Genomic DNA, 23,137 nt, shown 5'->3' with positions numbered 1-23,137 from the left:
TAGTCCTTATAGTAGAACATCTACAAATAAACTTGGACAGAACCACGGAATTGGAAATGTATAACGTAGCTCCATTACAGAGAAACCAGGAAGCCCCAGGCCAAAAAAGAAAAAAAGTTTCTAAAATACAATTTTGGAGGGAATTGTCAAAATTTAAATATGGACTACAGATTAAACCGTAGTATCATGTCAATATCAAGTGTCAAATTCAGGGTTGTTTGTTAAAATCATGCTATGGATATGTGCAAAATGTTCTTGTTCTTAGGATGTATTTAAGGGTGAAGAGAAAATATGTCTGTAACCTTACTTTTAAATGTCTCAAGAAAAAAAAATAATATGAATTTTTAAAATAAAATGTGCAGACAAAGAGTGAATGAAAGAGCAAATGAGACAAAATGTTGACAGCTGGCGAATCTGGGAAAAGGCGATTTGGAGTTCTTTGCATTATTCTAGCAACCTTTCTGGAAGCCTGAATGATACAAAATTAAAGCAACAAAACAGGGGAGAGTTTCCGCTCTGCGGGTTCCTATTGGGGCTGTGAAGCAGGCAGAGGGGCAACTACAATAAGGGAGGGAGGTCTGGGGAGAGTGGAAAAGATCTGAGATCATCAGAGAATGAAGTGGTCAGGTGAGCAGAGGACAGGGGAAGAACAGAGGTGGGGCAAACTGCGGGCAGGTGGTCAGGAGGCGTGAGTGGCCACCGTCCCGATGGGACAGTATCCGCTGCCTCTGAAGGAAGCAGGGACTGACCAGTCTTCTGGCCCCTGCTCCTTCTCCTTTATGATGGAGAGAACCTTCACATAAGAAGAATCAAGGGGGAAAGGACTGGTCATCATTCTCTGTGTGGCCCCCACTCTGGGCTCAGTAGGCAAGTTGGGCAGAACGCGGACTTGGGAATGACCTACCATGATGGGCAAGTCCTCCCTATCTCAGGGGTGTCACCCCAAGGCTTCCCACTCTCATGGGACTTTCTCTGGACCCCCTTGCCCTCACTATGTCCAGATTTGAGGCACTCACATGCACATAGGGCTTGACTCTGTTACAGGGAAACCAGCCAACTTCGTTGGTAGCCGTATTCCTGCCCTAAAAAGCCAGGAGGGAAAGACACAGAGAGGTTATAGGCATTCATGTGTGCATGTGTGTGTGTGCTGATCTGCCCAGTGGCCACGCTGTCTGTCCATCTATCTCTCTGTGGCCTGCAGGACCATGACCCACAGAGTGCCAGCCACTGTCAACTTCCTGGGAAGACAGCCAGCTCAGAAGGGCTAGGCCAGCCCTAGAAATCCCCATGTTTACCACCCTCCCCAGAGGCCACCTCCAGACCAGCCTCCCCTGCCAGAGTCACTTCTAGGGAATGCCTATGCCCATGAGGCCACACTCCAGTCCTTCTCCATCATTCCCACAGCCCAACCCGTACCTCCCACCAGTTCTGTTCAGCCTCAGCCTTGGTGAGCTCCACAATGTCTCCAGGGTTGAGCCGTAGAAAAGGTCCAAAGGCTCCAGGGGGTGGAGGAAGCCCATAGTACTCCTGACACACCTCCATCTTGGGCAGGCCTGGAGGGGAGGGAAGGTGGTGGCTCGGTGTGATTGGTGGTCATAGATGTTCCAAACTGAGTCTCACAGCCCACCAGGATGGCAAAAAGTAGGGACTGACAGCACCAAGTGGTGGTGAAGATATGGAGCACCTGGAACTCTCCTACATCGCTGGTGAGAGTCCACCTGGGAAAACTGTCTGTACTTATCTCCCAAAGCTAAATAGGTGTCTATCTTGTGACCCGACAATTCCATTCAGGTGTACATGACCAAGAGAAGTGAACACTCATGTCCACCAAAAGTCTTAGACGAGCTTTCTTCACAAAACCAAAAATGGCAACAACCCAATGTCCTCAATAAAATGGATATGCCAAGTACAATATAATGGTACAGTGGAATACTATGCAGCAATGAACAAGGTGTGAGTCTCACCAACATGATGCTGATCAAAGAAGCCACTAGCAGGAAGAGGACATACCACATGATTTCATTTTTGTGAAGTTCAAAGAAAGGCAAAACTCATCTATGGTGATGAGAGTCAGATGGGTATGGACCAGCAGCACTGTTCAGGAAAACCTTCTGTGTGGTGGAGATGTTCAAAAGTCTGTGCTGTGCAGTAGGGTGGTCATTAGCCAGAGGTGGCTACGGAGCACAGGCACTGTCGCCAATGTGGCTGAGTACAGGGGTTTTGGGTTATTTAAACTAGTTTCAGTTTGTATTGGACCGTGTAGTTCTAAAATTCAGTGACATGTTCCATACCTTGATCTGCGGGGCAGTTATGGGGCTAGAAATTCATGGAGCCATGTAGTTAGGATGTGTTCACATTATACATCTTACAGGATGATTTTCTATCTTAATAAAAAGTATGTGTGTATATATGTAATATATAATATATTGTATATAATATGTTACATATAATATATGCATATATATTATATATAAATATGCATATTAACCCATATCTATGATATGCCTAAATATAAGCATATATACAATAAATATACAGATGCTTATATGTATTTCCCCCATTGAGGACATTTGGGTCACTTTTAGTTTTTAACAAATAAAGTTAGGGCCCCTGGATGGCTCAGTCAGTTAAGTGTCTGCCTTCGACTCAGATCATGATCTCAGGGTCTTAAGATCCATCGGGCTCCCTGCTCAGCAGGAAACCTGTTTCCCCCTGTGCCCTATGTCTCTCTCTCTCTCAAATAAATAAGTAAAATCTTAAAAAAAAAAAAAAGTGAAGGCTCCTGAGTGGCTCAGTCAGTGAAGCATCTCCCTTTAGCAGTCGTGATCCCAGGGGCCTGGGATGGAGTTCCACATTGGGCTCCTTGCTCAGCGGGGAGCCTGCTTCTCTGTCAGTCTGCTCTCCCCCTGCTTGTGCTTGGTCTCTCTCTCTCTCTCACACTCTCTCTCTCTCTCTCACACTCTCTCTCTCTCTCTCTCTCACACACAAATAAATACATAGATATTTTTAAAAAACAAACAAAGCTGATATATATTTTTTAATAAAACTGATTATGCAATATAGATACACACAATGATATATACATTCCTCTGCTGAGATCATTTAAGTTGTTTCTAATTTTTTACTATTTCAGATAAACCTGGTCTATCTATATCTACCTATTGATCTAGATTATAGATATCTGTGTATGCTGATATCTATATATGAATATAGGTAGATATGAAATCTGGGTCTTTACACTGACTTTGTATGACTATGGGCAAAGGGTTTACTTCCACCAGCCACACCAAACTGTTCTCATGTGTTTAATGAAGGCTGGACATATGCACACCCTGCCTCTTAGCCTTTGCACATGCTGTTCCTCTGCCTGGAACACCCCTGCCCTCCTCCTCACCTGCCTAACTCCTCCTCATCCATCGAATGTCCACCTAAATGCCTTCTCCTCCAAGAAGCCTTCCCTGAAGCCTCGTATTTGTCAGGTCCCTCAGTTTTATGCTTCATAAAAACCCTCGACTTCCCCCATCACAATGTCACGTCTTCATGAAAGTCTGAGAGCTTCTGGTGCGTGGGGGACAGGAAGCACAGGTGTTCCAGCCATCCTTTGCCCCAGACGATGTATACAGTAGATACTAAACACAAGTCACCCATCCCTGCTGTGATTCCACAAAATTCATTAACATAGGAATGGGTCCGGCCTCTCCGCACCTCCCCCCCAACCCCCTGCTGCTGGGCTAAAAAGAACCCGTGTCCTTCGCTTCCCCTGTCCTCCAGGTGGAGGGCATTTTGCAGAAACCACATATCATAGTAAGATTCTGTGGCATGGAGTCAAGAGGAAAGGAGAGAACCTTCAGAGGAGTGCCTAGTGACTAAGGCTAGAGAAGGAGCCTGGGAGAGAACAAGCGAAAAGAGGCAGTGAGTAAGAGAAGTGGGTGGTAAGAGAGAGAGCATCTTAGTAAGGACCGTTACTACCCTATGCATTCTCTTCCTAGTGCTTGAGCAAAGCAAGTGAAGAATTTGAGTTGGTTATTTTTCAATTCCTTTCGGGTTTCTAGGAGTGGAACAAATGGGATCCCAGCTTTACAAGCAGGACTTTATGTTGTCAATAATATAATTGTGAGTTCTGAGGCAAGGACCGGATTTCCTCCTGCTCCACACTGCACATCCCGCCCCTCCCCACCCCAGACTCACCCAGTTCATTCCTTTTCTTGTCCTGAGCCCGGCGATGTGGCTTATCCTGGAGGGAGAGACCAAAAAAGCAAGTGTGGCGACGGAGCCCAGCCTGGGGCCTCCTCAGCGCCTATGTGAGCACCCAGCAAAGGGCCCTGCTCACCCCTCCTTAATCCCCATGATTTTCCATGCAGAGAAAGGAGCACGGGGGTCTTACCTTCTTCATAGTTCCTGAAAGATCTATGGGATGGAAAGAGAAATAGTGAGGATGGGAAATCGCCCACACAGAGCCAAGACCACCTCCCACCCTCTCTCGCCCCGTGTACCTTGCCCATGTCGGCCGCACGGAGGGACCCTGCCCAGACATTCCTTGTGTGCAGGTGCCCGGCACCGATGACACCGGTACCCCTGATAGAAGGTGCCTCTGGGACGCCAAAGCAAGAGAAAGGAAAGTCAGTGATGTTGAACAGACGCAGGCCGCCATGCTGCCAAGGGTCCCCTTGGGTTCTCTTTAGGGCAGGAGAGAGATGGCGGAGCTGAAACTCAAAAGAAGAGCCTCCCACCTCCCAACTCAGGGCACGGATGGCTGGAGGAGCCCCTCTCCGGAGGAAGAGCTGCCCAAGCCCAGGCCCCAGGGCCATCCTCGCAGATGCCCACCTCAGCAGCATCTGGCAAGCCTTGCACGACGTGGTCTCCTCAAAGGAGAACATCTGGAAGTCATGCCCGTTGGCCGTAGCGTTCTCAGGGTAGATGTTGGAGCTGGAGAGGGGAGAGAATTCCATGCGATGGAACAGTATTCAGCCGCACAAGGGAATGAAGTAGGGACGCGCGCTGCCGCTTGGATGCATCAGAGCAGCCATATTGGATATGCTGCATCCACCCCATGGTGCCTCTCGCTCCTGCGCGTGCGCGATGGGCATTTGGGTTGTCGCCACCTTTTGGCCATTGTGAGTAGTGCTGCTATGAACAGGGGTGGAGACCGAGTCAACTGGTGGTTGCCAGCGGCTGGGAGCAAGGGGGATGCGGAGTGACAGCTTTGGGGCTGCAGGGTTTCCTTCTGAGAGGATGAAAATGCTCTGGAGCTAGACAGAGATAATGGATGCACAACTCTGTGATATACTACATGCCACCCAAACGCGAACTTCTAGATAGCTCAGTTTTTGTTCCATGAATTTCACCTCAAGAACAGAAAGAAAAAGGAGGAGGAGGAAGAAGAGGGGTCCAGCCTGGCGGCAGGAGCTCACACGGACCCGTGGCATTCTGAGGATGCCAGCAGCATCAAAATCCTATCCCTCCCATTTCCCAGATGAGGAAACTGAGGTTCAGAGGGGCCCTCCAGAATTGCCTCTCAGCCCCTGCCTGTATGCAGAGTCCTTTGAGGATAGGACGGAGGAAGTGGGGGTCTCACATGGCCATCTCGAACTGCTCCATCCACTTCTTCTTCAGTTCTCGTGTCTTGAAGAACAGCTCGTAGCCCTGGGCCCCCTGGTCCTCGATCAGGAGGAACATGTGAGTCCACTGCAGGGAAGCAGGGTTCAGAATGAAGGCATCCACTCTGCAGAGAGTGGACCACACACCCTCTCTTCCCCTAACCCTGTGGGGAGAACAGGGTCAGGCCAGAACAGCCTCTGCCTCCAGGAGAACCCGGCGCGGGTTCCCTTGTAATGGTCTACCGAGGAGAACCAAATACACACCCATAACTCTAAAATCACACGCACGCACAAGCATACACACACTCAGGTCACATACGGACACACACACACGGGCATTCTCAAGGTCAAGGGGAGAGCCTTGAGCTGTATGGGTCTTCCCAGCACTGGGGAGCCCGGTTCTGGCCTCAGAGCCCACCTTCTTGTTTTCTCGATCTCCAGAGGAATCATCTCGAACCTGGAAGCTATGTAGGTTCACAAAGTCCTTGAGGTCGTAGGAGTCCCCTCGGCGCTTACAGATGAGCAGAGCTTTGTCCAGCAGGAAGGCGTACCTGCGAGCATCTGGGTCAGGTGCCCCTGTCCCGCTCCCGACAGCAGTCCCCACGGCCTCCCTGCCTGATCTCCTCCACCTTCCGGGCCCCACCCTGCTGTCCATCTAGGATTCCTGCCCTTCACCTCCCCTGTGGCCAACTTGGCAGTGCCCTCCTGCCCGTCCATTCTGATCTCACCCTCATGATGGGTACTGATCCCAGAACCCACACATCTTGTCTTGGCTCCACCCACACATCCACGCCCGTCCTCCCGGCCTGTCCACCCAGGCTCCACCCCCCGGTATAACTAGAAATCTGGCCCCACCCCTGCCCAGGTTCTAGCCTCTATCTATTGGCTCCACCCACCTGTCCATCTTGGAGCGCCGCTCCACGGAGGTGATCTTGAGCTCGCCATCGATCTTGGGCCGGCCATAGTGCGCCAGAGACTGGTCCTATGCGGCAGGAAGGGGGTCTGGCAAGGGGCCACCAAGGAGGACACCAAATGCTCTCCCCATATGGCCATACGCCTGGCTCTCCCTGCCCCACCCCCTCACCAGGTTCTCGATGGACAGCTGGAAGTTGGTGATCTGCCGCAGCGTCTCGTTGTCCCGCTTGACCTCATTCACACACTGGGCCAGGTCCTGGGGGTGGAACAGGTAGGAGGCTACCCCACGCAATCCCCGACCTGGCTGGGGAGAGGGGTCAGCTCCCACCAGGGCCTGGCAGGAGGTGTAGACACGGTGTCCTCAGCATGTCCTGCCCCCAAGGGGGATTCTGGGAATCACTCACTGGTCACAGAGGTGTGTCGCTCTTGGTGAGAGGAGGGGCTACCTTTGGGTGGGACCGTGTGCCTGGGCTGCACTACCTTGAATGCACGTGTCCGCGTGTGTGACCACTCACCCTCATGGCATCCAAGGCCAGCCGCAGGTTCTCCTTCTCCACCGCATCCTGCGTGTGTTTGACCAGCTCCTGCATGGCCCACAGAGACAGGAATCACCTGGGCCTGCCCTCTCCTCTCAGGGGCCCTCCAGGCAAGCCTGGCCCTGCGAGCTTCCTCCTTCCTCGCAGAGGGTCCCAGAGCCTGGCCCCTGGAAGCCCGCTGCACCCCACTCCTAGGACACAGAGAGGTACGGAAGAAACGCCCTTGCCCCGCCCCGCTCGCGCACCTGGAGAAGGAGGTGGTACTTGAGGACCCGCTGCATGGGCACCATCAGCAGGTCCCGCAAGGTGAACCTCCCGTTGTTTGCTCGCTGAGAACATTCCTTGGGGGGCCAGAGAAAGAGATGAGCAAGATGAGGGGGAGACGGGTGTGGATTTTTCTAGAACATGAAGCATCATGTCTCCCCCAAGGAAATAAAAGGAAGAATTCCCTGGAAGGCTGGCAAGTCCTGCCTGGGGCAGAAGCGCCAGATACCATGAGCTGAGTGGGGCTGGCGAGGGGGAGACCCAGGTGGGCAGGGCCTCCACGAGGCCGGACATACAGCACACACAGGGGACAGCTCATCATCTCTGCCCTGTCGGGGCTTCCACCAGACACGCTGGGCCAGGGTGGTATCAGCCCAAGGCGGGGGGGGGGGGGGGGGGGGCTCGGTGTGAAGCTGAAGCTCAGCCTGGACTTGGGGCACAGCCAAGGCTGGGGCTCAGCCCACGCTGGGCTGGGGATCAGTTTGGACTCAGAGTTCAGTTCAGGGTCAGGACCTCAGCTTGGTGTCAGCGCTGAGTCCAGAGCTGGGGTTCAGCTGGGGTTCACCCGCCTCCTCCTGCTCCATCCCTCCCACTCGGCTGGTCAGTACCTCCCTCCCCAAACCCTCGGAGGGCAGGTCCCTGGCTGGGCTGCTGCAGAAAGTGGCACCACCCACTCTGTCCCCTCCCGGGCGCCCCTGGGGCCGTGGGAAGGAGTAAGCGAGTCCCCAGCTGTGGCCCAGGCCCCCACCTCCAGCTTCATCTGTACATCCTCCCGGGCAGTGGCCACACGGTCCAGGTGCTTGCTGGCCGACTCCACCTGGCTGCAGTAGCGGCCGTAGACGAGGAACCTGAGGGAAGGACAGGGGGCCGGTATGGGTGGCCAGCACCACGGTCAGGCAGATCTGGGTGGCCGTCTAGGCCCCGCCTCTTCCCAGACGGGTGATGCTGAGCCTCGGTCTCCCCATCTGTAAAACGGAATAACAGTGGCACCTCCCACAAGGAGCTATTGTAGCACTGAACGAGATGACGCAGAAGAAGCTCTTAGCATTCGGCATATTGGCTCTCCAACATTCATTTAACCAACACTTACACAGCACCTACTGTGTGCCAGGCCCTGTGCGAAGCACTTGAGGCTGCAATTTTTTAATCCTCACCACACCCTAGGAGGTATGCTCCTTTGCCACACCGATTTTAATAGACGTGGCAGCAGAAGCACAGAGAGGTTAAGTGATTTTCCAATACCACACGGCCCCAGAGGCAGAGCGGGGGATTGGACCAGAGATGGGCAGTCCCTTGCCCATGAGCAAAGAAGGAAGAGCCCTGCCTGTCCAGTAGTCTCTGAGGGCAACTTCTCTCAAACGCCCAGTCTGAGCAGGACAGGGTGACTTCCAGGGGTGCGGGCTGGCCAGCTGGGTCTCACCTCTCCTTGTATTTGATGAAGACCTGGTAGAGAGTGGGCGCACCTGGGGCGGCCAGAGCTTCCTTCATCTCCTTTAGGAAGTGAGTGTGCACGCGAAGCAGGTCCTACTCGGAGGAAGGGGTGAGGGCCGGAGCTCAGGAAGCCAAGCAGGAGACGGGTCACCCCCCTGCCCTACGTCACTCAACTCCCAACCCCTGCACTCCAGAGACTGGCGGGGCCAAAAGGTGGTCCCCACTGGACAGAGGCCAGGAGGACTTGGGACTGGTCGGCTCACCTCGATGTTGATGAAGATGATCTCAATGTCTTGGGGTTTGAGGAACCGCTGCAGGGGTTTCATGAAGTGCTGCGGGAGGAGAGAGAAGGGTGAGGGAGACCAAGACCTCTTCCTCCAACCCAGTCCCAGAGAGACGGGGACAAGGCGGCAGAGTCAGAAAGAGAGACTGGGAGAGAAAGACTGTTGGAGAACGTCCACACAAACACCTGTCCCAGCACTTCCTCATCACAGTCAGGAAGTGGGAACACCCCAAATGTCCATCAGTGGATGAGTGGGTCACAAGATATGGTCCACTCACACCCGGGAAAATCGGCCCTGAACAGGAGTGAGGCACCAACTTGCGCTGCCCTGGGGACAGACCCTGAGCTCACAACGCTCAGGGAGGGAAGCAGACAGAGAAGCCCACGCGGTGTGTGACTCCACGTGAGTGACACGTCCGGACCAGGCTCATCCATGGAGACAGGAAGCAGATTAACAGCTGCCAGGGGCTGAGGAAGGATGGGGGTTTAGGGGGTGATGGCTAAAGGGTATGGGTTTTCTTTGAGGGTATGATGAAACAGTTCTAAAACGAAACAGGGCGACAGTTGCACAACCTTGTAAATAAACCAAAAGCCACTGGATTGTACCCATTAAATGGGTGAGGGGTATGGTATATTAAGGTTCTCTCAATAAAGCTGCTCAAAAAGCAATGGCCAAGAGGAAGGGGCTAGAAGGTCAGAGAGACGTAATCAAGACAGGAGGACAGGACGAGGATATACGAACAGTATAGACAGGGATAAATGGACACACATAGGGAAAGAAAGACAAACATAGGAAGAAGGAGAGACCCCGAGGGAAAGAGCGACAGATCAATGCAGGAGACAGGATGAAAGAGAAAAGCAGAGATGAAGAAGCAGAAAGCAATGGGGGCAGAGAAGAGCTCCAGGCCCGCTTGGGGCACAGGTGGCCTCTCACACATGGCCCAGAGGCCACCGCACCGGCGGATGCGCACCTGCCCGCCCAGCTCCCGCGCATGCGCCTGCCAGGGGCTGGGTCCGAGCACCGCACCTGTTGGATAGAGCCTAGTGTGTCTGTATACTTCTCCTCCGTCTGCTGGATCTCCCGCAAGCAGCAGCACCGCTTGTCATACTCTGTCATCTTGGGCTGAGAATGGGGAGGACAGTCAGTGTTAGGGAACCCGGGGCTGCCGCGGCCCCGGCCATGCGCCCGCCCAGACACGGCACTCAGCCCCACGCACCGGCATGGGCATGGGCTCCGTGCGCATGAGGTCTTCATAGATCTCATCGCCCTCCGCCTCCTCGTTCTCCACGCAGTCGTAAAGGTCCTCATCCTCCTCCACCGTGTCGCTGAGGGGTGTGGAGTCAGCCAGGGCCCCCGGAGCTCCCAGGCCAGGGACCCCTCAGGTCCCACCCAAATCAAATTTCTGTCCCCTCAGATCCATAGGGCAGAGCCATGTCCTCTCAGACCTCACCTCCCAGGGCAGGGCCTTGTCCCCTTAGACCCCCCAGGGCAGGGTGGTGGTCCCAGACACTCACTCGATCTGGTCAGACAGGCCGCTGTAGATGTCTTCATCACCCACACTGTCCTCCTCAGTGGGGAAGGGCCTGGGGGAGCCACAATGGTATGAGTCAGAGGCCTGGGAGCCAGGTGGGAGGGGCACTTCCAGAAGGGAAGGACTAGGTAGGGCCAGACCAACCCAAGGATGCCAGCTCAAATGGTTACTCACATGATCCCCTTATTCTGGGCAATCGGGGTCCAGGACAGAGCAGACAGGGTATAGATGACCTGTGACAAGGGCCACGGTTGCTCAGTAAGCCCCTTACCCACCCACATGCCAGAACATAGCCTCAGACTCCAACATCTGAGGCTAGATATTATGGTTAGACTCCATACCCCTAAGAGCCTAATTCAGGATTTTCTCCACCTCCACTTCTCCATGCAGTAGGTCAAGGTTCCTTAACTAAGCACCCACCACTTGATTGCCTTCTTCTATGCAATCCTTATAACCACTCAGAAAGCATAGGATGATATCATTCCTGTGTTAGGAGGGACCAGAGAGGCGTGGTCACAAATCTGAGGTCACACAACAAGTAGCAAAGCCGGGACTGGAGCCCAGCGGCGCAGACCCCATGCTCTTTGCACCTGTCTGACTTACCTGTTCTTCTCCCCGACATCACTTAGCGTTCCTGATGGAAATGGACTGAAATCCAGTCTTCCAGCTCTACGTGCCCAGCCCCATGAGCAGTTCAGCCCCAGCTTACCTTCCCAAAATCCTGCACATCGAAGAGGTCAAAGGCCTCAAAGAGTTCACTCCGCTTGAGGCCAAACTTCTCACAGCAGGTAGACAAGAATGTTCGGATGTTCTTAAGGCACAGGAACTGTGAAGAGAAACAGACACGGGGATGTAGAAAACATAACAGGACAGGGGAGAAGCTGAGCCCTGGGCAGTCTGACTTGGGGACTGGCACGGAAGGGGGACAAGCCACATCTCTTCTGATAAAGATCGAGCTGTACCTGAAGCTGACGCTACCCTTGAATCCTTGTTTATTTATCTTTTTAAAAAGGTTCCTTTTTTTTTAAGATTTATTTATTGGACAGATAGAGATCACAAGTAGGCAGAGAGGCAGGCAGAGAGAGAGAAGGAAGCAGGCTCCCAGCCAAGCAGAGAGCCCGATGCGGGGCTCGATCCCAGGACCCTGGGATCATGACCCGAGCCGAAGGCAGAGGCTTTAACCCACTGAGCCACCCAGGCGCCCCAAAAGGTTCTTTTTTTTTAAGATTTTATTTATTTATTTGACAGACAGAGATCACAACTAGGCAGAGAGGCAGGCAGAGAGAGAGGAGGAAGCAGGCTCCCTGCTGAGCAGAGAGCCCGATGCTGGGCTTGATCCCAGGAACCTGGGATCATGACCTGAGCTGAAGGCAGAGGCTTTAACCCACTGAGCCACCCAGGAGCCCCTTGAATCCTTGTTTATTGAGATGAAATTCATATAACATACAGTTAACCATTAACTGAAAACAAAATGTAGTATATACACATAATGGAATATTACTCAGCCAGAAAAAGGAATGCAATTTTGACTTATGCTACAGCATGAATGAACCTTGAAAACGTTCTGCTCAGTGAAATAAGCCAGAAACAGAAGGACAATTATTGCAGGATTCCATGAGGTCCCTAGAGCAGGCAAATTCACAGAGACAGAAAGTAGATGGTGGGAGTCAGGGGTTGGAGGTCGGGGTGGGGAGTCAGTGTTTCGTGGGAACAGAGTTTCTGTTGGGGAAGAGGAACAGTTTTGGATGTAGTAGTAATGGGTAGACAACATTGTGAGCTGACTTAATGCCACTAAATTGTACACTTACAAACAGTTAAAATAATAAATGTTCTATTTATATAGTATACAAATATAAAAATTTGTATTTAAAATTATCAAATATATATGTTTTATGTGTGTATATGTAATAATAAATATTGTGTATCTTTTACAGCAATAAAAAAATCTAACCATGAACCACTTTAAAGTGTACACTTTGTGGGGCGCCTGGGTGGCTCAGTGGGTTAAGCCTCGGCCTTCAGCTCAGGTCATGTTCTCAGGGTCCTGGGATCGAGCCCCATGTCAGGCTCTCTGTTCAGCAGGGAGCCAACTTCCCCCTCTTCCTCTGCCTGCCTCTCTGCCTACTTGTGATCTCTGTCTGTCAAATAAATAAATAAAATCTTTAAAAATAAATAAAGTGTACACTCCAGTGACATTTGGCACACTCACAATGTCATGCAATGAGCACGTCGTCTAGTTCCAAGACTTTTTTCTCAGCCCCAAAGGAAACCCTGTCCCCATTAGGCAGTCACCTGCCATTCCCTATCTCTTCCTTCTCCCTGGTAACCACTGTCTGCTTTCTGTCTCTGTGACTTTACCTAGGTCTATAACTGATTGATAGACCAACAAAGTAAGGCATATCTATAAAATGGAATATTATTGGGCCATGGAAAGGAGTGAAGTATTGATACATGCTACAAAGTAGATAACTCTCAAAAACGTGGTGCTCAGTGAAAGAAGCCAGGCACAAAAGGTCACGCAGTCTACGGTTCCATTTATAGGAAACATGTTTGAACTTTTCAATTTCTTGAACCGACATATTCCTTTCCTGTTTAAATCAGTTTGGGTTGGGCTGTAGTGACTTAAAACCAGAAGATACTGACTGATGCAGCGGTCAGACACCCAGGATGCCACTCTGGTTTGGGGTATTTGGTCCTGCTATAAAGAAACCCTCACATTTGCCTGGTATCAGTTCATCCAAATGTCCCAGTGGGCTCAGCACTCTCTAAGTTCCCTAAAACCTACAAAAACCTAACCAATCTTTCTTGACCACAGTTTTATCTCATGGCCTTGCACAAGCACCTGCCATGTGCCCAATTCCCAGCACTCTATATATTTAACATATATATGTGTAAAATGTAGTGTATATTTAAGGCATACCATGTGATTATTTGGCATGAATATTCATAGTGCAATGATTACTACAGTCCAGTTAATTAATATAGCATGTCCTCACACAGTCACCATTTTTGTGTGTGACGAGCATAGTGAAATCTACTCTCTTAGCATATTTCCAGTGTGCACTTCAGTATTTTTTTTTTTGGAGAGAGAGAGAGAGGGAGAGATAGAGTGTGTGCACGTGCACATGGGAGAGGGAGCGGGATGAGGGGCGTAGAGGGAGAGAGAGAGAGAGAGAATCTTAAGCAGACTCCACACTCAGCGCTGAGCCTGATGTAGGACTGGATTTCAAGACCCTGAGATCATGACCTGAGCTAAAATTAAGAGTCAGATGCTCAACCGGCTGAGCCACCCAGGCGCCCCTCAGTACAGCATTATTTAGGACGACTACATCACACCTGCACGTTAGGTCCCTAGACAGATTCATATTACCTAACTACAACTTTGTACCCTTGGATCAACATCTCCCCATTTTCTTCATTCTTCCAGCACCTGTTAAGCTTCTACTCTCTGCTTCTATGAGTTGGACTTTCTCTTTCTCCCTTCCTCTCCCCATTCATATTCTCTCCCCACCACCCCCGTGTGCGCACACACACACGTGTGTGTGTGTGTGTGTAATGGAATCCTGCAAGTACTATTATATCCTCATTTTACAGATAAGGAAACTGAAGCAAGGACAGCCAGCCAGAACGCAAACCCAGGCAGCATGACCACAAGCACTATGCTGTAGGAACATACGGGAATCTTGTCAATATACAGATTTCATTGTACCTGTGGATCTCACACTTCCATCTTCAGACTGCGTCTTCTTCTCAGTTATTGCCACATCCACAGTATACCTACCCCACTATCTATGCAACATGAACTTTAAATAAATTTTAACGTAGGGACGACTGGGTGGCTCAGTAGGTTAAGCATCTGTCTCCAGCTTCCCAGGGTCCTGGATCGAGCCCCATTGGGCTCCCTGCTTAGCAGGGAGTCTGATTCTCCCTCTCCCTGTCATTCCCCCTGCTTGTGCTCTCTTTCTTTCTCTCTCTCTCTCTGTCAAATAAATAAATTAATTTTATAAAATAAGATAGGGGCACCTGGATGGCTTAGTCGTTAAGAATCTGCCTTCAGGGGCGCCTGGGTGGCTCAGTGGTTTAAGCCACTGCCTTCGGCTCAGGTCATGATCTCAGGGTCCTGGGATCGAGTCCCGCATCGGGCTCTCTGCTCGGCGGGGAGCCTGCTTCCCTCTCACTCTCTCTGTTTGCCTCTCTGCCTACTTGTGATCTCTCTCTGTCAAATAAATAAATAAAATCTTTAAAAAAAAAAAAAAAAAAAAAAAAAAAAGAATCTGCCTTCAGCTCAGGTCCTGATCGCAGAGTCCTGGGATCAAGCCCCACATCGGGCTCCCTGCTGGGAGCCTACTTCTCCCTCTCCCACTCCCCCTTCTTGTGTTTCCTGTCTCACTGTGTGTCTCTCTCTTGTCAAATAAATAAATAATGTCTTTTGAAAATAAATAAAAATAAAATAAAAAAACTTTAACTTAAATAAATGTATTTAAGAAGAGAACTTTACATCCTGCTATCAAAAGAAAACTGGAATCATTTGCTATAAAAAGAAAGCAATGTAGGGTGCCTGGGTGGCTCAGTGGGTTAAGCCTCTGCTTTCGCCTCAGGTCATGATCTCAGGGTCCTGGGATCAAGGCCAATATCAGGCTCTCTGCTCACCAGGGAGCCTGCTTCCCCCTCTCTCCGCCTGCCTCTCTGCCTACTTGTGATCCCTCTCTGTCAAATAAATAAATAAAATCTTAAAAAAAAAAAGAAGGCAACATAAAGTAAATATGATGTAAACAGTGTTAGTAAATTTCAGATGGATTCTATTGCCTGCCGGAGGCTTGTTCTCTCTCTGTTGAAAAGAAACTAGTAAGAGTTAGAGGTTGATAAAAAACAGAGCGGCAATTCAACAATCCATCTGTGATAAAGAAAGAAAGAGCCACCTGGGTGGCTCAGTTGGTTAAGCTTCTGCCTTTGGCTCAGATCATTATCCCAGGGTCATGGGATCCAGCCCCCCGTTGGGCTCCTTGCTCAGTGGAGAGCCTGCTTCTCCCTCTCCTTCTGCCACTCCCTCCACCCCCGGCACGTGCACACTCTTAATCTCTCACTCTCTCTATCTCAAGTAAATAAAATCTTTGAAAAAGAGAAAGAGAAAGGGAAAAAAAAGACTCTGAGCAAAGTAAGAGTGGAAAGGAATTTCTGTCACCTGATAAAGACAGAATCTGCAAAAAAAAAAAAATCTTAAACCTTTGTTTTAAATAAAAAAGCAGAACATTATATTTAATGGGGAAGTGTTGAAAACATCCCCTGGCATTTGAAATCAGAACTAAGGTAAGGTGTCCCCATTACCATTTCTAGACAACACTGTGTTGAAGATCTTAGCCTGCACCACAAGGCAAAACAAAGAAAGGAAGGAACGGAGGAAGGGAGGGAGAAAGGAAGAAAGGAAGGGAGGGATGAAGGAAGGGAGGGAGGAAGGAAGGAAGGGAGGAAGGAAAGAAGGAAGGAAGGAAGGGAGGAAGGAAGGAAGGAAGGAATGGAGGGAGGAATGGAGAGAGGAAGGAAGGAAGGAAAAAGGGAGGGAGGAGGGAAGGAAGGAAAGGAGGAAAGGAAGGAAGGAAGGGAGGGAAGGGGGGGAGAAGGGAAGGGAAAGAAGGAGGAAGAAATTGGGCATCTGCAGAAGATACCATTGTCAACACAGAGAGCCCAGAAGAATATACAGATATATAACCAGAATCAATAGAGTAACTTCACCATGTGAGTGAATTCACAATCAATATACGAAGTTTACCGTGTGTTGGTGCATTCGCAACAATCAATCAGAAAAGGTTATTTTCTTAAAAAGATAACATTTATGAAATCCTAGAATAAGCAAAACTAACCTATGGTGATAGAAATCAGATCGGTGGTTGCTTCTGGGGTGGGGACGGTGGTGGAGATTGACTCAGAAAGGCCACAAGTGATGGAAATGTTCTGTGTCTTGATAAGGGTGTGGGTTGCACAAGCGTGTACGCGGCTAGAACTGATTGAGCAGTAAACTGAAGAACTAAGCATTTCGCTGCATGAAAATCTGGACTTCAATGTTAAAAGGATGCCACTTACCATAGCCTTAAAAAAAAAAAAAAAGGAAAACAAACATACAAAAAAGCTAGTGATTGTAACAAATCTAACAAAAAGAAGTGAAAATCTTTTATGACAAATTATAAAATTTTATTGAAAAATATGAAAGAAGATCTAAAAAAAAAATGAAATATGTCCTAATTCTTTTCTAGAAAGACTTAGTATTTTAAAATTTTCAGCCCTCTCCCAAACTGAGCTATGGGCCTAATACAATTTCAATTAAAATCTCCAAATGGTTTTTTATTGAACTTGGCACATGAATCCTAAAGTTTATATGGGAGAGCACAGAGCCGTAAATAGCCGAGACAATTCTGTAGAGGGAAAATTAACTGGGAATACTCTCATCAAGACTTATCATAAATCTACTGTAATTAAAACAATGTAATTATAGCAGTTAGCCTCCAAGATGGCCCCCAGTGGCCCACAGATCCCAATACTTGTGCCCTATTTGTAATTACTTCTCTCACTGAACCAAGCTTAGCCCTGTGTGACTGACTGATAGAGTACAGTAGAAGTAACAAGACGTGACTTTTCAAGGCTAGGTAATAAAAGCTATTGCAGCTTCCACTTTGGGCCTCTTGGATCACTGGCCAGCCACCATATTGTGAGACCACTCAGTCAGCCCTACAGAGAGGTCCAAGTGGAGAGGAACTGGGTTTCCATGTGGCTGAATCAACAAGGAAGCAGATGCTCCAGCCACAGTTGAGCCTTCGGATGAGGGCAGCCCTGGCTAACATCTGACCACAACCTCACAAAAAACCCAGCTCAGCCATTTCCTCATTCCTGATCCAAATAACTCATAAGCATAGTAAGTGCTCAATAAAGGAATATCTGGGGGATAATTTGTTACTTAGCAATAGATAAGAAATACAGGGATAAAGACAAATAAACCATAACAGATGACCCAGAAATAAATCACACATGTACGAAAATGTCTTTTATGACTGAGCAGGTGTTACAGATGTATGGTTAAAAGAGGTACTATTTTATAATTGTGGGTGGTTCGAATGGTTATCCATAAGGGCCAAGAAAAACAAACAATAAATCAAATTCCTGCCTCATATCCTACTCAAAACAAATTCCAGATGGTATTAAAGACTTACGTGCTAAAGGCAAGACTTTGAGAAGACAATTGAGGAGACTATCTGGATGACCTCAGAATTGTGAGTGATTCTGGAACAACAAAAACTCCAAATGATGAACAAGATGTGATCAAACTAAAATAAAGTTCTATTCATCAAAAAGTATCAGGAAGAGAGTGACAAGACAAGCCACAGAGTGAAAATGGATGTTTGCTACACATCTGTATTCAAATTTATAAAGAATTCCTAATGATTCGATAAGAAAAAGACAACAATTCAATCAGAAAATTGGCAAGACGTGAACATGAGTTTCCCTGAAGAAGAGTCACAAATGGCCCCAAGCCCATGAGGAGAGGGCCAACCTTAGTAGTCATCAAAGTGATGCTAATTAAAACCACAAGATACTATTTCCCACCCACCAGAGATGCAAAATTATTTAAAGTCAGGCAAATACCAAGTAGAAGTGGAGTTTGTTTCCCCATCTTTTGTGTCTGAGCTGGTCTGGGACCTGCCTTGACCAATAGAATGCAGTGACAGTAACACTGTGTGAATCAAGTTTAGGCATCCAGAGGCTTTGCAACCTCTGCTCTTGCTTTCTTGGAACACTGCTGCCAAAATACAGAGCTCAGGCTAACCTCTGGAGGCTGAGAGACCATGTGGAGCAGAGACAAACAGGCTGGTCGAGGCGGGAGGCAGGTGAGAAAACACCTGGTCAGCTCCTTTTGGTGTGCATGGTATCTCCATCAGTCCTGTCTGGTGGCTCTACCCTGCCCTCCCCCACTCCCTCCTTTCTTTTCTTTCATAGTAGACTTTATGTTTTTAGAGCAGCTTTAGGTCCATGGAAAAATTGAATGCAAGGTAGAGAGATTTCCATATACCCCCCTACCTCCAAGTATGCACAGTCTCCCTCACCGTCAACCTCCCCCACCAGAGAGGGTAGGTTTGTTGTGATCAATGAACCTACATGAACATGTCATTGCCCAAAGTCCACAGTCGACATCAGGGTCCACTCCTGACGTACATTCTGTGGGTTTGGACAAATACAAACTGACACGTATCTACCATTAGAGTAACATCCAGAGTAGTTGCACTGCCTTCAGGACCCTCTGCGCTCCACCTGGCCATCTGTCCCTCCCCCAGAACCCCTGGCAACCACTGTCTCCATAATTCCCCTTGTCTGATGTCCCACAGTTTCCTTATCGATCACTTACTGAAGGACTTGGTTGTTTCTAAGTTCTCGCGATGATGTATGAAGCTGCCACAAACATCTCTATGCAGGTTTTTGTGTGGACATGAGTTCTCAGCTCCTTCAGGTCAATACATTTTCTTTTCAATTAAACATTGTAGCTACACTTCCAAGTCCTGTGCACTCTCTCTGATCTCATTCTCTTCTTTCCGCCTCACTGGCTGCCCCCCTCTGCAACTAGACATGGGCCGTTCCAGCCCATGTCCTCATTCACTTTCCATGCATGCACACATCCACAAACAGCAAGTAGCATGCTTCTGTACTGTCTTGGGCTCCTTCCTTTCTGTCCTGTGGCTCACACTTCCTTTCTTGCTACAGCACCATTTCCCAAAGCTGTCTCTAAAGAGTGGCTCAGTGAAACAGCCCTGCCTGTGAGAGCCAGCCCCTGCCCTCCAGAACCCCCAGCCCTACTGGGGAGGTGCCATTTGTTGAGAGCATAGCCTCTTCCAAACCCGAGGTGAAAATTTTGGGATGCACAGGTTTGTTCAATCCTCCCAACAACGTTGCTACTGAAACCTAGGAGACATGCTCTAACGACACTGCCTTCCAGTTGTTCAAACTCAAAACACTGGAGTCACCTTGGCTCCTGTGTTTCTCTCTCATACACTTTCAACCCCTCAACAAATCCTATTTGTTCCACCTTCCAAATACAGCCAGAATCCTGCTCCTTCTTTACACCTGCCAGGCCTGAGTCACCATTATCACTCACCTGTATTACTGCAGTGGCCTCCTCATTGGACTGCTTGCTTCTGCCCCTGGACCCATGTCATTTATTTTCAACATGGCATCCAAAGAAATATGGTCAAAACCTTCCCAGGGACCCTAGTCCTACCCGTCCTTGCAAACCACCAGGCCCCGCATGACCTGCCCCATCCCCTCCCCATCTTCCCCTCCTCCCATTCTTCTCTTGCTCTCTCTGCTCCAGCCACACAGACCACCTTACTGTTCCTCCAACATGCCAGGCATGGCCATGCCCCAGGACCTTTGCACAAGCTGTTCCCATCTACTCAGAATGTCCATCCCCCATTAACCCGGTGCAAGAGACAACCTCCCTTGTCTCTTGCAGGCCTTTGATGAAATGTCACTTCTCAGTAAGACCTTCCCAACCACTCTACTTAAAACTGCATAAGACACACACACACACACACACCTCACCCCTAGCACTCCCCATCCTCCCCTCTACTTTGTGTTTTTTCCATAAAGCTTATTGTCTGGGGCACTGTATACGTCTCTTATTTATTTTGCTACTGTCTGTCTGTCCTCCCTTACACAAGAGCACATCAGCTCCCCAAGGAGGGGATTCTTAGGGCTGTTTGCTCCCTGCTGTGGCCGAGCACAACATATGGCATCCCATAGATGCTCAGTAAAAGTCAGTGAAGAGATGAAGCCACATTGTACTGGTGAGACAACTGAGCCTCGGGGAGGATATGTCACTTGCCCAAGGCCACACAGGAAGGAATGAAAAGCCAGATACACGTTCCCTGAGCCTAGAGGCCATGCCCTTAACCACGGTACCACCCTACCTCTTTGAACCACACCAGACTGCCTCCTGGTGCCACGTAGGAGGTTCAGCACGTGACAGGAACCACATGTAACACTCTCCTGCCCAGCAGCCTTTGCAGCCTTGGAGGCTGACTCCAGGCAGGGCTTGCAAGTCACCAGGGGCAACAGAGCAGTTGGCCTCATCTGGCCTGAGGGAGGAAGTTCCCTCCTGACCTCAGGGAGATCAGCTGAGCCTTGAGACTTCTTCCCCCTAGTCATGTGACATCTCAAGGGGGGACGGGGTGCGGGTATGACTCATCAGCCCTCCAGGATGGAGTAGGGCCAGTTGAAGAAAGGGGCTCCCTCAGGCAGCAAGAATGACTGAGGTTAGACCACCAGAAGGACCTTCTGGTAGCCCAGAGCGTGGGAGAGGTGGCAAAGGATGGGAGGTCTTTTAACCAAAGGTAGGAGGGGTGTGTGAGAACATTTCCTCCTGTGTTGGCGAGGCAAGCCCCTCAGCACGCCCTCCCCCTCCACCAGAATATCAAAGACTTGGGCTGGCATCTTGCCCATAGGCAAATCAGCACCCAGACACTTCCCCTTCACCTGCTGGTCCCTCAGCACAAGCTCTGCCCAAGACAAAGAAAGAGCCAGAAAGGTTAGTTTGCCACCCTCCTCTTGGGAACAAGTATGCAGGGGCAGAGGCTCCATTTGGTGATGGAGCGGGGGTGGGGGGGGGCCAGGGAGCAGCAGAGGACCCACAGCTGAACACAACTGCTACAATCAGCTCCCCTACCCCCACCCCGGCCCAGGGAGCCACCGGAAACAGGAAATGCCTGTTAGCAGGGCTTGCTAAGGAAGACAGAAGGGGGGGGCGCCTCTGCGTTCAGTCCTGAAACCCCTTAATCTTGGGACTGCAAGACTTCATCTCGCAGACCAGAGAGGGTAGACATGCTGTGCTGCCTCTTCAAAGCCTGGAAGCAAAGGCACAGAGCATCAGCTCCTCATCCTGGCCTTCAAAACCTTCCCCATGCCCGCCTGTCTCTCTTCTGTCTCCTCCCCTCTCACCCCAACACACACTCAACATCTCAGTGTCAGTCGAGGGGGTCACACAGACATGGTTCCACTCCTAGCCGAGCCGCTGCCAGCGGAGGACCTCAGATGGGTTACTGAACCATCTGGAGCCTCTACTTCCTCATCTCCGCTCTGGGAATGAAATACCAACCCAATCTCCACTCTAGCACCTGGCTCACTAGGCAGGGTCATACGTTCATTCAGCAAGCATGTACTGAGTGCCCACTGTGTGCCAAGCCCCAGGAAACTGGTAATGGCCAAGACAGACAGAACCCTGTCTCCACAGAGCTTACAGTCTAGTGGGGAGATGGACATTGAGAAGACAGCAGCATTGATAATTGATTGGTTACAACAGTGGGTGCATGAGCATGAGAAACAGCACAGGGAGCCCTGGGAGGGATCTGGTTAAATGAAAGAGGTGTCTGATAAAGCCAAGGACTAAGGGCCGGCAAAGCAAGAGGAGGAGTGCTCCAGGAAACCTGGATGTTGAATGGTGCAACCAAATTGGAAGAAGGGTTTGGCAGTTTCTTAAAAGGTTAGACACGCACCTACCACACAACTTGTTCCACCTCCAGGCGTTTACACAGAGAAATGAAAGCAAGTGTTCACGCAGAGCTGAGCGTTCACAACAGCCATATCTGTGGCAGCCAAAACGTGGCAACAACCCAAGTGTCCACCAAGGATGAGCAAACCGTGGGGCGTCCATACACTGGAGTACTATTCAGGATAAGGTGTAAAGGACTGATACACACAGGACTATGAAAAATCGAGGAAGAATGGTCCTAAGTGAAAGAAGCAGACTGAGGGGATGCATAGTGTATGATCAGAAGCATTCCAGTTGGTGCAAGAACTCTGGAAAACAGCACAGAGTTTCCTCAAAAAGTTGAAAATAGAGCTACCCTATGACCCAGCAATTGCACTACTGGGTATTTACCCTAAAGATACAAACATAGTGATCCAAAGAGGCACGTGCACCCAAATGTTTATAGCAGCAATATCTACAATAGCCAAACTATGGAAAGAACCTAGATATCCATCAACAGATGAATGGATAAAGAAGATGTGGTATATATACACAATGGAATACTATGCAGCCATCAAAAGAAATGAAATCTTGCCATTTGCAATGACGTGGATGGAACTAGAGGGTATCATGTTTAGTGAAATAAGTCAATCGGAGAAAGACAACTATCATATGATCTCCCTGATATGAGGAAGTGGAGATGCAACATGGGGGGTTAGGGGGGTAGGAGAAGAATAAATGAAACAAGATGGGATCGGGAGGGAGACAAACCATAAGTGACTTTTAATCTCACAAAACAAACTGAGGGTTGCTGGGGGGAGGGGAGAGGGAGAGGGGGGTGGGGTTATGGACATTGGGGAGGGTATGTGCTATCGTGAGTGCTGTTAAGTGTGTAAACCTGGCGATTCACAGACCTGTACCCCTGGGGATAAAAATACATTATATGTTTATAAAAAAATAAGTTAATTAATTTTAAAAAAAGAGTTAAATCATGATACATCCATACAGTGGAATCCCGCGCAGCCACTAAAAAGAATGAGGTGGGGTTAAATGGGGTGACAGCAAAATTTCTAGGA

General features: G+C 49.5%; 1 protein-coding gene across 2 annotated transcripts in view; it reads right to left on the bottom strand.

The window, feature by feature from the left end:
- The window catches only part of VAV1 (vav guanine nucleotide exchange factor 1), a 49,961-nt gene that overhangs the window by 12,694 nt on the left and 14,130 nt on the right, over positions 1-23,137 (bottom strand). For both annotated transcript variants that reach the window (XM_045992133.1, XM_045992134.1), the window contains exons 2-21: positions 11,268-11,384; positions 10,733-10,791; positions 10,542-10,610; positions 10,244-10,352; positions 10,054-10,149; positions 9,007-9,075; positions 8,733-8,836; positions 8,061-8,160; positions 7,294-7,389; positions 7,028-7,096; positions 6,682-6,768; positions 6,494-6,579; positions 6,016-6,148; positions 5,576-5,685; positions 4,825-4,926; positions 4,494-4,591; positions 4,385-4,407; positions 4,189-4,234; positions 1,417-1,553; positions 1,017-1,082 (exon numbers count right to left, since the gene is read on the bottom strand). In XM_045992133.1, the coding sequence (XP_045848089.1) occupies positions 1,017-1,082; positions 1,417-1,553; positions 4,189-4,234; positions 4,385-4,407; positions 4,494-4,591; positions 4,825-4,926; positions 5,576-5,685; positions 6,016-6,148; positions 6,494-6,579; positions 6,682-6,768; positions 7,028-7,096; positions 7,294-7,389; positions 8,061-8,160; positions 8,733-8,836; positions 9,007-9,075; positions 10,054-10,149; positions 10,244-10,352; positions 10,542-10,610; positions 10,733-10,791; positions 11,268-11,384 (1,776 nt within the window). The remainder of the gene's footprint in view (positions 1-1,016; positions 1,083-1,416; positions 1,554-4,188; positions 4,235-4,384; positions 4,408-4,493; positions 4,592-4,824; positions 4,927-5,575; positions 5,686-6,015; positions 6,149-6,493; positions 6,580-6,681; positions 6,769-7,027; positions 7,097-7,293; positions 7,390-8,060; positions 8,161-8,732; positions 8,837-9,006; positions 9,076-10,053; positions 10,150-10,243; positions 10,353-10,541; positions 10,611-10,732; positions 10,792-11,267; positions 11,385-23,137) is intronic.

Source organism: Meles meles, chromosome 20 (genome assembly GCF_922984935.1).
Source record: "Meles meles chromosome 20, mMelMel3.1 paternal haplotype, whole genome shotgun sequence".
Taxonomy (NCBI): Eukaryota; Metazoa; Chordata; class Mammalia; order Carnivora; family Mustelidae; genus Meles; species Meles meles.
The sequence above is the reverse complement of the archived record's forward strand: the minus strand, read 5'-3'. Positions and strand labels throughout refer to the sequence as shown.